The sequence below is a fragment of the Emydura macquarii genome, unplaced genomic scaffold, assembly GCF_026122565.2.
Source record: "Emydura macquarii macquarii isolate MOO-44397 ecotype Brisbane River unplaced genomic scaffold, CSIRO-AGI_Emac_v2 contig_1644, whole genome shotgun sequence".
In the NCBI taxonomy this organism is placed as follows: Eukaryota; Metazoa; Chordata; order Testudines; family Chelidae; genus Emydura; species Emydura macquarii.
In genome coordinates, this window is record NW_027131781.1 from 18,179,681 (window position 1) to 18,196,273 (window position 16,593).

Genomic DNA, 16,593 nt, shown 5'->3' on the forward strand with positions numbered 1-16,593 from the left:
AACAAATCTTTGCTAGGTCTAGAGCCTGTAACAGCATTGTAAGAAATAACAGACTTAAAATATTAAATATTTGCATAACAATATGAATGTTGTATTGATCTTCAGAATGAGATCACTAATGCATCATTTCACAATTCATGACCTCAAACTCTTCAGTAATTACAATGTCCAGTTATGTGCAGGTTAACATTATTGTAAGTTGTCCTATATCTTTTGTATTGTGAAGGACACTCCTCCTAGGCTCAAAGTTCATGTATGCCTTTCCTGTGTAATCTGTACAAAAAGGGTCATTGTTAGTTCCTCTGATATGTGGACAGGATTATCCCTAAACTGAAAAGGGATATAGTTAGTAAAAGTGAACCAATAATATAAATTTGTGAATAAAAAATTGTTTTTGTTGTTCAAATATCAGACATGCAGTTTAATCAAGCCCCTAGGAAAATCTTTGTTGTGCAATTTATACAGACAATATGATCACTGGCCAGTGGATAGGATACTAGAGTCGGGAGACCTGAGTTCTATTGCTTCTTGTGTTGCAGCAACTGTGGCCTACTCACTTAGGCACTTTTTAAAATATTATCCTAAGTGATTTAGGAGCATAAGTCTCGACTTGCAGTTAGGCTTAGATGGTAAATCATTTTTTAAAAAGGTATTTATGCTCCTAAGTCACTTAAGTGCTTTTGAAAATGTACCCCTTAATATCTCCAGACCTCAACATTCTCAAAATTAAAAAAAAATTTAAAAGGGGATGAGGAAATGAGGGATAAGAATGATACTTATTCATATTTGTAAAATGCTTTGAGATCTAATCCTAAAATGTTCTATTCATGTTTATTAAAATTTTGCCAACATTAGGGTGTCATATTGTCCCAATGATAAAGGGTTTTTTAACAGTTTCTCCAATGTGTCAGGAGCTGATATGCCTTCTTCTCTGGGTTATTTTCTACTTTAATTTCCTAGCCAATGAGACTACTCACATGCTTGAAGTTAAAACACATGCTTAAGTTCTTTGGCTGGATCAGGTCCAGGCTGTTCACAGGTGATTACTAGATCAAGCCTTTTATGTCCCATATATCATAAGACACCTGGATAATTCTAGGGTTGGTGCATGTGGTGCCAATGTTACCCTTTTTCGTTTAAACCAGCAACCTAGCCATTCCGTACATTTCCCTTTTTCCCCCGTCCCTCTAGAATCTGGATGGAAGTGTAATTTCAGAGACTGTCTCATTAAGTAGTTCATACTATACCCCCAAATATAACAGAACAATAAAATAGATTTATTCAAATTCAAAAGACAAAACAATAATTGAGTGCAAAATTTTTTAATTTATGTAGTTTCCTAGAAAGATGTGGTAATATCAAATATTTTTGCATTTGACTGCCATATACTCTCTAAACTGATGACTACAACTAATATATTTCTTAGGTCACATAGAGAAGCAGCCCAAAAATGGAGGTATGTCAGTTTTGAGTCAAATATTCGCAATCCAGTAGTCTGTGCACCTGTGTATTAATTTGGACATTCAGTTATCTATACTTTAATTCCTCAGTGTAATTTCTATGTTGATATGTTTAATAGATGGATGAATCGACCACTTTGGAATAGTGTTGTTGCAAACATATATTTTGACATAAGTTATACAAAATAAATTGAATTTTTCCCTTTCTTAACTGTCTACATATAGTATTTCATATTTTGACATCTGAAGATGAGAAAAGTATCAGTATATTGTGTGACAGGGCATAAGAACAAACCTGCTAACAATTTCAAGTTCTGAGAGTCTGTGTATGCCCTTCTGACATATTGGCTAAGGACAAACTCTTCTTGCTTGTTTTCCTGTTCTCTTCTTGGATCTAATGCCATTTATGGAAGGAAGGGGGAATGAATGGCTCAGTACCTAAGATAAAGTAGGCAGGTTTAGACACAGAATTTTTGTCATTATATTCATGGCTTTCCCAAGAGATTTAATATTGAATATAAAAATATTACCATTCATTAGTAAATGTTAGCAAAATGTATCAAATACAATACTTGTACTGACTGATCACAATTTACTAAAGTAAACAAAAGGTCTCCAAGCCAAATTATGGAGATTCTTTCCAGAATAAAAGTTGGAAAAATACTAGGAAAAATAATGCAGAAAGCCAACCGTCCATTACAAGTCACTAAGAACACAGTCAAATTTATTATTATCCATAGCTTTTTGCTTTTAATTCTCAGGGTATCTTATAGAGATCTTTTAAATTGCTTAGCACAATATTAATATACTATTCCTGTAAGTGCAGCAGCCATTATATAGTATAGTATACTTGGTAGTAGCTCGGATATATTAGACATCATAACCTGTTTTGGTTTTTAATTTTCTTTTTTTTTTTCCTTTTTTTTTTTTTTGAGGGGGGAATAGTGGGTTAAGTGAGAGAGGAAATGTTGCCAAGATTACTCTTTTCAGGATCCTTAATTTCTATTAGAACTGCTATTAGAAAAATGTGAAAGGCTTCATGTGAAAGGGTGGCCTGCCCCGTTGAGAGCCAGAAGGCCTTGGTCCTAGTCAGCCGTGTTCAGTTAGCCCTATCCATACCTGTGCAGGATGTTGGACTTAAAAGGAGGAAGAGGAAACAAGTAGGAAGTTCTGGAGGTATGCTACTGGAATCCCCTGGAGGCTGGGGAAGAGAGCTGGTATGTGTGGGTATCTAGCACTGAGGTAAGAAGGCAGCCAAAGAGGAGAAAAAGCCGTAAGGATTAACAATTTAGGAGGAAGCTAAACTCCAGAGGAGCAAGTTGTGGCAGGCAGTGCTTTGTAAGAAGAGTGGGGAAAAAAGACTTTTTGTAGAGCCTGAATATCATTGAAGTGTCTGCAAAGGGTTGCTTGAAACTTTAGAGATTGAGCTTGGGTGGGGCAGAATCCCCTGGCTGGGGAGGAGAAAAGACAGGCTACTTCAGTGTGAGAGATCAGGCTGAACTAGGAACTGGCTAAGTGCTAAGATCTGCTGGAGGCCCTTGGTAAGAGAACAGACCTGATCTGGATGATGGGGTTGATTGGAGCACAGGTGCTGCCAGACACAGTGAAACAGGCTATTGCTGCTGGGAGTCTGCTTGTAAAGAAGGGTGGTGAGCCTGTAGCTCCTTCTGAGCTCAGCTTCTTTTGTTTTGATAGTTTAGGACTTTCTGACCCTAGAAGGGGTTGAATATTTTTAAGTGACTTGGCTGAAGATTGTTGTGGGGTAACTGTGACAGAGCATTGCAATGCCGGGTCATGCTGCTAAGAGGCACTCCAAGAGGGTGAGTCTTGTAACACTTTGTGTCTCATCAGAGGATGGATTTTATAACCAGCTAGTTTGAGAGAGGCACTGTGAAGTTGTGCTGAGCTTGATTTTTTTTTTCTTTGTAGCTAATCATAAAATACTTGTCTGCAAGGGACCCATTTACTTGTCAGACATATACTTGATATGTTGCCAAAGGTAGTTTTAGTGGTCAGCAAACTAAGTGTCTGGTGGGCTCAAAAGGGGGTGAAATTCATTTCAGCTACCAAGTCCAAGTAATAACCGACCTATGGTCCTGCCGCATTACCACACTCCACACCAAACTATTGGGCCACTGTGAAGACTCCTCCTACAGTGCGCCAGTGGCCAAAGACGTGTTTCTGAAAGGCTACTCGCCAACATTGCTGGCACGCAGCTCCCCCTCATGAAGCCTAAATGATGTGGAGGGTCTTGCATTTAACTTTCTCACCAGACTGAATTTTGTCTGGGCTTATAAGGTGGCCCTAAGAAGCAAACTACTCTCCTATAAAACATAGCCAATTGATAATATATGCTGTTGTAACAAACATTATTTGCCAAAGTACACACAGTTGCTACCTCTAAATCAACCTAAAATCCCCCCAATAAACCATAGAGATTCAACCATTCAAAAAACTGTCTGAAGTGAGTTTTTGCTATATCATAGAATCATAGAATATTAGAGTTGGAAGGGACCTCAGGAGGTCATCTAGTCCAACCCCCTGCTCAAAGCAGGACTAACCTCAGCTAAATCATCCCAGCCAGGGAATGATCTAGTGTGCTGTGTGTCAGTTCCTGTGCAGTGCTGTGAACAGTGCAAGCAACTGTGAGGGGAGGAAACAAGCATGGGGTTGGAGTCACCTCTGCTAGTGCAAGTTACAAGTCAAAACTGTTAGCATCCCATTCACATCTGTGGGGTTCAGTTTTCGCTCCTATCCTCCTTCAGCCTTCCTGCCAGGGTGTGCAGATTTTGTTTCCATGAGATATGTGTGGCAGAAACTGCAGCAGGGATGGACTGAATTAATGCATCCTTTGGCTGCCCTGCTCTCCTCTTCTCCTGAGCCAGCATCACCCACTTTTTTGGCCATCTTACCTGCCTGTGGATGAGCTAATATTGCTAACCCACAGGTGTAGATAGGGTTTTGTCAGTTCTTTACTGATAGAGGTTGTGTATTGGCTTACACTGCTAGATGCTAATGTACAACAAAGAAACACTTATCCTAATATGTCAGATGTGGCCTCTGATTTTGTCGACCTTGTGCAGGAAAGACACACAATCTCAAAGGTATTATATCAGCTTTAAAGATTATTCTAACTCAGTACTTAGGGATACATTTTCAAAGATGATGCTGATTCTTCCACATACCTAGCATGAACGTAAAACCCCACATTTGGCCATTCATCATTTACAAATGTGCACACAAGGAGGCAATTTATGGGCTCAATTATCCTATTTGCATGAGTAGCTGTAGGATTTATAAGCACTAGAGAGGCACATGTAAATTTGGCAAATGCAGCATTTGAAAATTTGTTCCTAGTATTTCAATCCTAGATAAATTACATAGATTCACCTCTAAAATATTCCCTGAAATCAATGGTACTATTATTGATGTACACATATGGATAGCACTTTAAATGTGATTTATATTTAAATGTCACGTTTTAGAAATTAGTGCATTGATTCTATTTTAAAATTGTTAGATTACTAGTGCAACTCAATTCCCTTTAGTTGTAGTTTTTGAGAACACTGCCTTATAGTTAGAAATGTATCATGAATGCATCAAGAGTAAAAAAGACCAAAACCAAGTTTGATCAGCTTCTTTTCAGAGTGTACAGCACCTTCCTGTGTCTATTAACACATTTAAAAGTAAGCTAGACATGGAAGAAATTGAAGTAAAGTGAGGCCTATTTATTAAAAATTCTTCTATGAAAAAATTCATGTAGCAATGCAAGGGAATTTTTGTTATCCAAACACTTAACTAGTCTGTTTATCCAAATGTACTGAGTTTGGGTTAAATTGGTGGAGGTAAGTTAGTTGGTGGTTGTTGCTGCCTCTGAAGCAGGTATTCTTGTGGTTACAGAGGTGAGAAAAATGGGCACAATCCTTGTTTACATTTATGGTTACACACTGATTTATTAGCACCCTGACTCTGATGTCTTTTGGATTATATTCTGCTAAAAAGAAAAGAAAATCATACTGCATGTTTTTGTTAAACTGAATATCTGGATCATGTTGCCATGCCAGCCTATTGTTTCTAGCTTGAAGTGTCAAATTCCCAATATATGCCTACTTAACCATCCACGTATTCTCTTAAAACCATAGCAGAGCTACTAAATCCAGTCAAAAATTGCTTATGTTTCTAAAATCATTTTAATGTTTGTAAGGTCAACTGACCTTCTCCCTGATGCTTTCTCCCTTCCCACCCCAAAGCAAATGCCAGTTACTGCAAATTAAATCCAATCTTATAGCCTTACCTACACTGGTGAAAATGCAAGCCATATTTCACTGCCAGTGGTAGCAACCTTGGAAGCTGTAGTGTAGACAGAAGTCAATCAATTTGCCTGTCTTTTGTCTAGTCCTATTTAGTCTACGTGAGTACAGTTTACACCGTAGCTGCTGCTATTTTGACCACAGGTGGACTGCACCAGATGTAGTAGCATTGAATTACAGCTCGCATTGTAGCCAGTGTAAAGGCAGGCTATGGTTACACAGATAGAAACAGCATAATTTTATAGAAATATCCACAAGAAAAAGTGAGAAGCTGAGATACTCCGTCAAATATCTGTATTATAATGCTGATCTATAAACTAAATACAACATACTGAAAACAGTATTAGCAAATATTTGCTAATATCATGTTACTCTCTACTATAATTTTATGACAATTTAAAATATCATTTCCCCAAGATAAAAACATCCAGATACTCAGATGGTGTAAATTAGCATAGCTCCATTGACTCTAATGAGGTGAGGCAGACATACACTAGCTGACCATCTGGGTGGTTGATAATCCCGTGAATTTTAGGTTAATTTACTAAGCAGTACATGGGAGTTATGTGAAATATCCAGTTATAAATTCAACTTCACCTTGTCCTTTGTTTCACAACCTAAATGCATAAAATGTCAATAAGGCATATTGATTGCATCAGTATTTTTACTGCCTCTGTGTATTATGCGTGTGGTTGTCAGCCACATCTGTGAATATCCATTTCCAGCTTTTCAACACCAATTGTTACACAGAACTTTTTCCATGCATAAAAATGATGTAATGTGTTATGAAACTTCTTGTCTGACAGTACAGCAGCTATAATTGTTAACCTCTATTGTGCTCTCTGTATGAATGTTTCACTGTTAACACGTTTAATTTTTTTCTAACTTACTGCACACTAGTCAGTTCATATGACACTTTCACCAGCTCATACCCAGAATTTAAAATGAACAATAAAGTCAACAGTTAATATAGACAATTGAAGTTCAGCTGCCAAATGGTCATAGATGGTCAATTATGCAAGAAAGCAATGTGCCATTCTAGGAGTAAGATGTTGTTCTTTTCTTGCCTAAACTAATTCTGCAATGATAAGGAAAGTGTACCACAACATATCCCTATGTGATAGTCTTGAAGCATGGAACAGTATGAATACACACTTAAGAATGTCTAGGATATTCCAGAACTCCAAGGGAAAAAATAAATAAATCACATTATCCAATTTACTGAGTACTCAAAGACCCTACAAATCTAAAAATGTCACTTTAAAAAATTCAAACAACACAACAGGTTTTAAGCGGCAAACAAGGAGATCCAGTGCCTTCCAACAAAGACTATATTAGGAATCAAATTGACTACCAAAGTACTGTAATTTCTATATAGCAATCTGGAAAAGTACTTCTTGCATTGAGATACCAATTCAAACTGTATGCTCCTCTGTGCAGACCTGTGGTTCTCAACCTATTTGCCATTGTAGGACACACATGCAGCTTTCTGTGTGTAATGTGGGCCACATCCACACAATATATATGCTATCTGTATGGCCCAGAAGATGTCGCATGGGCCACAACTGTGTACTGATTGAGCTGCAAACGGCCCATGGGCTACGGATTGAGAACCATTGGTCCAGACAGTAAATTATGCCTCACTTTAAGCTATTTCCAGCTCCTGGTTCAACATCATGATGCTTTGTCATTTTAGTAAAAGGTATTTACTACATATAACACTTATTATAACAATAATACTCAGCTTTTTTATAGGACTTTTCATCCATAGATCTCACAGTTCATTATACAGGAAGGCAAATATCATCCCCATTTTGTAGATGATGAACAGGGGTAAAAGGACTTGCCCCAAAGTCACTGAGCAAGTAAGCTGCAAAAATTGGAATAGATGTCAGGTCTCCTGAGACCCAGTCCTGTATCACTAGACCATATGTCCTCTCAAAATGGAGCAATGTTACTTAATTCCATGTATTTTCCCAAAAAAGGCCAGCCCAGTGTGGTAATATTTTGCTAAAAACCGACTAATACGGCTACCCCTCTGGAACTCAACTATTAAAAATATCTTTTTAAAATTATTTCTCTTTTCTTTCAAAGGGGAAAATTGGAGGATACATAAAAGCGGGTGAGAACTTTAAATCTGCATAAATCAGCTTCAGTTTAGATAGGACATTTTTAAAGGGTAGGTTGTTCAGGCAAACTGGAGAATAGGAAAGACTTGTTCTTTGGAACAAGTTCCTTTAATTTTCCATGTACCTTCACTAGAGCTAGTCAAAATATTTCAAAGGGAAAAAATTACTTATAAAAAATCTTTTTCAAACATCATTTTTGTGAAAAATTGATAGTGAAAATGTTTTGCTTTTTTGCCAAAAATGTTGCCTTATTTTTTTCAAAAATGTCATCAAAATGGTTATGTAACTTTTTTTTTATTTACTACCAAAGTTCTTGGGAAAAGAAATTGATTACCATTTTGATAATCTAATCAGTAATGTATTCTATAAGTATTTTTAAATTTAAGACTGTTTTTAAAAAAAGTGAAAAATTAGGTCAATTTTGAACACTTCAAAATGAAAATATCAAAATTTTGAAATTAGTTTGCAAAATTAGGTTTTCACTTTTGACCAGCTCTAACTTTATCATGTGAAAGTCTACAGATCTTAAAGAAAAACTCCTGTTTAAGTTCCAGAGTCATACAACCACATAAACAATAAAATATTTTTTTTAATCCACATATTCCACACTAGCAACAATAAAATTTAGTTCAGAGACACTTCCTCATGGAACCTTTACCCATTGATTTAAATGAGAAACAACAATTTGTACATTTTTAGAAACATTTTGAATTAAATTGTTTTTACTTTTTTATAGGTAGACTGGTTCTGGAATTTGTTCATTAGGAGAGATTGTAAACTCTCCCAAAACCCTGTCCTACAGATACAATTTCCTCCACTTTCAAGAATGTTTTGAGGTGAGACAGGACATAATGGAGGGCCATACTCTTAGCCTCTTACTCAATAGTGAGTGGTTTGGCTCAATATGACTACTTATGTGAGTAAGCGTTTGCCAGTGAGAATAAGTGGTTCACAATCTGAGGAAGGATAAAATTACCTGGCAGTGGTGTTTTCTGGTTGTTGTTTCCTTAGATACAGTCGTATTCTTATACTACAGATTATAATCTATTCCATTTCTATGCTAAATGTAGGATATGTGTACAGGTTAGCAGGAGATGTTACAAGATGGTGCAGCCTTGTGTCTCTTGTATAACATTTGCTTGAACCCAATTAAACATGTTTCCATTCTTGGCATCACCTACCATATGCAATGTATATGGTTATTATATAGTTATGGTTATTTATTCCCTTGTGTTCACAATGAAATCATATTGGTTTGTGTGTGTGTGTGTGTGTGTGTGTGTGTGTGTGTGTGTGTGTGTGATTTATAGCAGTTTGGTGCACTTCTAGATCAAATTTGTTAATTTTCGATGTGGTGGGATTTAGAGTTGGTCTAGGTTTCAGGTTGGGGTTTAATATGGGCTGGAGTTTAGGTTCAATTAATGATACTGAAACCTTGTGTGATGCTTTTATAAGTTTTTTTTGAACAAAATAATAGAAGTCTCACAAGGTCAATACCTTGTGTGACATTTCTGCCATCTTGCGCTAAGATCTCACTAAAACCTCATCTCAGAATGGGGGTGGGGAGGAGGTATTTCCTGGATTGAGAACTGACTTGAACAAAAATCAGAGGTGCGTTGAGTACTGAAAATACAATCTAAAAACTCTCACACTTCTTTTTTAAAGAGTTAGTATTCAAGATTCTGGGGAGGCTTTTGCAATAGTCAAGAAGCCCTTTGTCGTTAGAATGAAGCTTCAAGACTAACATAGCATGTAAATTCCTAGAGGGTCATCCAGTCCTAGCTGTCAATTCCTTCAGACTGAATTAACATAAGGTGTGTTTTTTACTTCCATTCTGCACAAAATCTAATAAATTTGCAAGACTTGCATAATTAGAGCTGAAATGATGGGAAAATCAAGCAGTAATAAAGGGAAGCTAAATTTGTTTTAAAAAGGCAGATATTGATCACTAAGAGATCTATCCGTTACCTCTCTGCTCCACTTGCTTTGTCTCATTCTATTTCTGAGACAGAAATACCTCCACAGTCTGTATTTCATGTGCCAGTTTGTCTCTTTTAAATGAACTGAGAAAAATGTTTGACTGTTGACTAACAAACTTAGGCAAAGTATAGTAAAGCAAAACTGAAATTAAGAAATATTCTGAAGGTCTGAGTCTTCTTTCTCACATCTGTCTCTTGATGATGATTTTAGTTTTATAATGAGAGGCTCTTACTCTACACTTCAACTTGGAGCCTGAGGAGTAGGGTTATTTCTGTCAGCTGTCATTTCCTTTGCCTAGTGGTTCTGTGATTGACCAAATTTCCTCTGTAGTTATCAGCTGTATGGCCAAGACAGGTATCTCTGCCAGCAGATATAGAGATGTTTGATACAGAAGACTTTGCTCCAAGGAAAAAAAATGGAATGTTTCACAATATTTCAGTAACAATTAATTTTTAAAGATTTATTTACAGTTCTCTTTACTGAAATGCGTGTGCAGTAAACATTCTTCTGACACCTAAGGGGGTAATCATTGATTTGGCACAGGATTCAGCTATTTGCTTTGCTAGCACAAAAGACGTGAAGATTAGGTTAGATTTTTGTGGTGTATGCTATTTCTTGGACTCAGAGCTGACTAAATTGTTACAATAAGTACTTGTAACAAATTAACTTTGAACAAGAAGAAATTAAATTGAGATTAATATTAAGGATTTGGTACAATATATGTTGTCATGTAAAATCAACTAATAAAATGAACTGTACATCAAAGTCTGCTTGATGAAAGTGTTCTATTTTATATGTTTCCTATGATTTTCATAGGATCACATTATTGTGACCCCATTCTGTATGTTAGGAGAAGTTTGATATGCAAAGAATTCCAAATAATGTACGTATTAGACTTGACCCTTTTCTTTTATTACTTATTGACTCTCACAGTCCTTGATTTGTATTCTTTGGAACCTCAGATGCATAATTTTGATTAATATGAGAACTACCATGTATTTGCTCCTTATCAAGTTGCTGGTGCTATATTATCATTCAAAGATTTCTAGTTGTGAGGAAGCATGCTCTGCCTATGGTCCATGTTGTACAATATATGGTATATGGATAAAGTTGTGGTTTCTGTCTGTAAGACTGTCAATCTGGAATGTTTTATTAACACTTAAATTACATTAACATTAACATTTAAATATTTACAATGAGATTTCCCTACTTAAATCAGAGTTTATCTCACGCTTCTGATAGTGAAGAGGGATGTTGTTTCCTCTTCTACATATGTTGCTTTAGGTAGGATCTGCTTTAGATTCTCTCCTACATTCAGGGTACAGGAAATCAATGTTTTTATATCAGCATTTGATTTCTTATAGGAGAAAGTTGGGGTTTCCTCTTTCAAATGTAGAGAATTCTCACCTATCTTTGCATTGTTCTAAGCTTTATATAGTGGGGCTGGCAGCGTAGAATATGAAGACATTTCTCAGAGCAGCAACTGAATCATTAACAGCCACAGAAGCTAATGTGGTTGACTCTGATGTGACACTTTTGGAGCCCCATCCATCCTGAAAAAATGAGTGGTCTGGTTTACCACTTCCAGCACTGATCATTGCAGACTAGTGAGTCACCGAACAGAGATGAGTGAAGTTTACACATGTGGATTTGTCCATTTAGGTAATAGATATAATTTTAAAGACAAATTAGATAAAAATAAGAGGTGTCTGAGTCTACTGCTGTAAAAATAACATTTGCCTGGGGGAAAGCAAATTAGTCCAACCTTTTTCTTATCTGAATGCAGTCTGGACATGTGTTTAGTATATGGCCATAAACACATCTTCAGAAGGGTTTCGTTCATTTGCACTAAGGGTATGCCAAAAACCAAAAAAAAATCCTTAGTTAAATAATAAGGAAATAGTGAGTTTGTTTTGATTTATATTTTGATTTGATAATACACAGGAGCTCCTCTGAAAATACTACCCTATTATCATTGCTCAATCAATTTTTTTCCCATCCCTCTGTCTGTGTATTGTTTTCTCTATTCTGCTTATCCAACAAAAGCATTAAAATAATTATATCCTAGTACATGCAGTAGATGAAGTACGGCAAGCAAATTTAATTTAATATGCTGGGAGACTTCCCACATATTTCTACATAAAATTACACATGGCAGAGACATCTCCTTATCTCACACATGATTTAGTAGATAAAGTATTCAGGATTTTGTGTTGCAAAAAAAACTTTGAGGCAAATAAGCTACTTTTAACTAAAAACCTAAATGATACTAGTAATTAAATCCTAAAATAAACACTGATTAAAATCATTAATATGCAGCAACAACATAGAATCACAGATTAAGAGCCTTTACTTGAATTCAAAATAATGCTAAATTACAACCAACACATTGGTTAAACAGCATGGTATCATGAAAAGCAAATTTGTAAAATTATTCAAGTGTGTGATGCTCTAAACTCATCTAGAGAGACTGTATACAAGTAATAACCAGATAAAATATTATTGCAACATGTATTAGTTTTGCAAAAACATTGAAGTCAGTGTGGCCAGGATTTCACTTGTAGAATATAGTCCTATGGTCCTTATTCTCACAATGTCCTACTGGAAGTAAATGAGAGGTTGCCTGAGTAAGAACCAACTAAAAATCTCTGGATTTGGCCCATAGCCAATAAACTGATGTTTTACCTTTTCCAAGCCATCTGGTTATGTATGATGTAATAGATTGTAGGGGGGAAAAAAGGAGACTGATATAAAAACAAATTTTAAAAAAACCCTAAAATTTTCAAAAAAAAAACAAAAACCCCTCTTTGAGTTATGTAAGATGCCAAATGCTAGTTACAATCAAGAAGTAAATATGATGCAAACAAACCAGGCATAGTACTTCAAAAGAACAAGAATTTGTTTGGGCGGGGGGGGGGGGGTAAATTTTCAATTGGAAAAATAACCAATCATATTACCATTTCTTGCACTTCGATTTTGTTGTTGTTACATAATGCTCAGTAATTTATATGGCAAATAATAAAACAATATTTAAAAGCATCACAGGACAGAGATTTGTTGTTTAAAATGTCTATAAACACTGTTCACTAGAACAACATACTTCTGACGCTATAAGAAGCAATAAACATTTTGTAATTGTGTTCCTATTTTAAGTGATACAATGTATACTTCTCTGTATTCTCTCAAAGAATTTATGCACCAGTTTTCTTGAAGTAGATGTGTTATTTGCCTAAAGTTATAACACTGTACACAAATTGTCAAATTTGTAAAAACAGCACATGTAAACATAATGTCTGAAAATAGTTGTATATGAAAATCATTCTAAATATTGATTTACGTGGTTCAGGGTTACTATCAGACACTCTTAGCCCATGCTAAAAGTATACTTAGTATAATTTTACATATCCATCCTCTCTGGGTGAGTGATCTTTTTTGGAAGTGAGAGAGAATATTTTTTCATTATCATAGTAATAATGAGCTGTAGAAGCAATAGATTTTATTACTAGCCTGGCAAATTGCCCAAATGGTTTCACAAGGCAATTTTTCATAATTTTCATTGAATTTTCTAATATTGAATATTTTTTAATTGTTCAATCAATCATATTGCACTTGTGGATAGTTTGTATGCTACATAAATGTGGTTTAATGTTTCATAAGTACCTTATGAACATAGAGTTTGTGGTTTATATTTTCAGATGTACAACCTTAATTCACTTGTTAAAAAAGGTTCTCTGTCTGTTAATAGTTACCAGCTGTAACTAATACATTAGTAGATCTACAACATACTGGTAATAAAGTGACGCATTTCATAATCAATACCAAATGTTCTGCTGTATGATTTTAATTGGAAAGCATGTCTGATAGAATGGTCACTGCGCTATACAAAATTATTGTGAAATCATCATAAATTAAGGGATAAAAAACCAACAATACATAAATGTAAAAACTTTCAATGCAAATTGCAAAAGCAGAGAAATTACTTACTGTAGTTGTTGCTTGCTTCTCGTGTCCCTTTTATTTTGCCTCTTTTATCAATCCTCATATACCACTGAGTTCGACAGAAAAGTCTTCTCACTCTTACATCCCCCCCTTCCATATAATCATAGCTTCTGGTATGTCGCTCAGGGCTGGAACAGTTCACATTTGTAGCCATTTGCTCTGGAGTCATGTCATTGCAAGCTAAAGATATAGTGCCCACTAGAAAGATAATGTAAAAGTATGATCTGTAGAGCAAAGTTGGCAGGATCCATGTCAGTATCCATTTGTGCATTATAGTGCGGTGTTCTGGGTATTCATGAACAACATAATGAAAATTAAATCTCAAGTAGATCGTTGCTCCTAGGTCATTGACCTGCCTTCTTTCTTTACAGTGAGTTGCAGATTGATTTAATTGAGATTGCTCCCTCTTCCAGAATTCTGATCCTTATTCCTTAATAGTTACTGATGTTGAAACAGGATAGCTCCTTAAATATCTTTTCAGTCAGGATATCCTTTAAAGAAACAGGTTATAATAACCTTGGCTGTCATGACCTTCTGTACTACTTGAATTTGCTGCTTGCACTGAAAGTAAAAGATCTATGAGAAAAGTGTCATGCATAAGTTTTATGGTCAATTGTTACACATGTGCAACTATAATATATGCTGCATGAGTACTGTAGTATAGCAAAAAATCTTCTATCTTTATGCAGTGTGTCACTGTTAACTTCTTTAAAAGAAATACATGAGCGCACATACAAGATATCTCTTAAAACAAACTCTTGACATCAGCGCTCATTTGAAGTGACTATGTACAGTCCTTTTCAGTAATGTCTTTCAAAAAAGCTGTTGATTCAACTGAGCTACTAACCTCATACACAATAAAATGCTATTGCATCACTTACATTTGATTACTTCATGCCTATACCTTTAAAGTTAGTTTCTAGACGACTGCCCACGCTTCTCCAATTTAAATGTCAGGACAAACCAGATATTTGTGGGACTATATTTTTACACATCATACATGTGAAGTTCAGTTACTAGTAGATTTTTAAGAAAATATCAATAAGGTTACTTCTAACCTATATCAATCAAGAAGACAGGAAAAAGTCATTAGTTATTAGAACGTCTTGAGCATTCTTTTAAAGGACAGATAACTTACTTCTTCTTGTTGATAACAGCTGGATACACAAGTATTCCATTTCTGTTGTCTGCCTTTTGCAACATGAGACTCTGTACTGTAGCTACAAACTTTCTCAGCTCAGATAGACTTCAGCAGAATTATAATTGTTTCCATAAATCAACATGCAAGAGTAGTGGGGTGTGTGTATGCGCTTGTGCGTGTGTGTTGAGCCTGTTGTTCAGTCCTTTTCGATAAATACCTTTGCTGACCTCACTTGGAAGCAATTAGAATTTAACCAGTCAGCTGTCAGTTGAATGCATGAACAAAAATAAAAGAAGACTTATGTTGTGTAGTGTCCAATGGTCATCAGAGGGAGCTATAAACATAGTTTATGCTTTAAATCTCCAAGTATGTACCTACTTTCCAGAAACAGATTTCTGTGATCACTGGATACAATTGCTTTGCATGTCAGTTAAAGCGTTTCTGTTCTTTGATTTAATTCAGTATTCCTTTATCCTTAGAAACAAAAACACACACACACACCTCATTTCTCCTCCAAATCTGTTACGCAGATTGATGGGTGCATACTCTGCTTACTGTCCTTCCCTTTAGATATCTGAAGTATCCAGATACATTATTTAGTGTGAGTGGGGTGCATGGTGACTATTCTGGACTGTGTATCATTTTTTTGTATTGTAGACTTGTAAACGAGGAACAATTGCATAGAAAATCCATAGGGTTTTTATTTAACTGGTTGTTGGGGCAAACCACAATGTATATGTTCCAAACATGGTATTCAGTCTAGACCTTTTTCAGCACCCAAAGAAAAATATAATAAGGAATGATATTCCACATTTCCCCAGTGAATACTTCCTAGAAATTGCAGCATGAGAATTAAAAGTTTCAGTAGTGCAGATGTTATCCATATTAGCACACAGTTGGAAGGATGATCTGCAGTCTTAAGTCTTGAGGAGGCAAATATGACAGCTTCATATTATCCTGTTTCTACATATTTATTTCCAACTTTTTTCATCAGTCTGCTGCCCAAAGTTTTTGCTCCATGTCATCCTTAAAATCTTCTTGTGATTTTGGTGAAATCCAACAATTATAAAAACATATTGAAACTCTGGTTTTCACTAAGAAGTACGGCAATGCCTTTTTATCTTGTTTAATATGAATTCTATTCTGATCTTGCAGAAAAATCTCCATAAGAGTGTGGTAAACAGGAATGGGGAAATATTGTAATGTACTGTCCTAAGGAGAAAATGACTATCTGTAGGTCTCTGAAAGTAGTATTGTAATTGTAATGTAATCATGCTTTACTCTGATCCACAGCCTTTCCCAGGAGAGGCGGGGAATAATTATTTAGAGTATTGGAATTCTTTAACTGGATTGAAAAGAACTGTTGAGCTAGTTTAATAGCCATTCGGAGCATTAAGGGTAGGTGTGTGCCACCTAGTGGTGAGGAGGGTTTAGTGATTCAAGACTTATTCAGTTTGGAATGTTCCAATGTTTATCCCTTGCAGGTGTGTGACACCAGGGACACTATTTCACCCAGCCTGCCCTCCCATCCTCCAACCCACACACAAACGCAGAGGATATGAGTGACTTTCCTT

General features: G+C 35.8%; 2 protein-coding genes across 4 annotated transcripts in view; one reads left to right on the forward strand and one right to left on the reverse strand.

Annotated features, from left to right (window-relative positions):
- The window catches only part of FGF7 (fibroblast growth factor 7), an 85,337-nt gene that overhangs the window by 39,923 nt on the left and 28,821 nt on the right, over nt 1–16,593 (reverse strand). Inside the window, exons 1-2 of one of the 3 annotated variants that reach the window (XM_067555788.1) lie at nt 15,017–15,110; nt 13,864–14,439 (exon numbers count right to left, since the gene is read on the reverse strand). In XM_067555788.1, coding sequence (XP_067411889.1) covers nt 13,864–14,149 — 286 coding nt within the window. In that variant the 5' untranslated portion in view covers nt 14,150–14,439; nt 15,017–15,110. Of the gene's footprint in view, nt 1–13,863; nt 14,455–15,016; nt 15,111–16,593 lie in introns of those variants that run through there. The other 2 variants (XM_067555789.1, XM_067555787.1) reach the window with 2 other exon arrangements.
- The window catches only part of LOC137158156 (protein FAM227B-like), a 65,363-nt gene continuing 51,306 nt past the window's right edge, over nt 2,537–16,593 (forward strand). The window contains exon 1 of the mRNA XM_067555791.1: nt 2,537–2,636. The gene's annotated coding sequence lies outside the window, so the exon portion shown is untranslated. The remainder of the gene's footprint in view (nt 2,637–16,593) is intronic.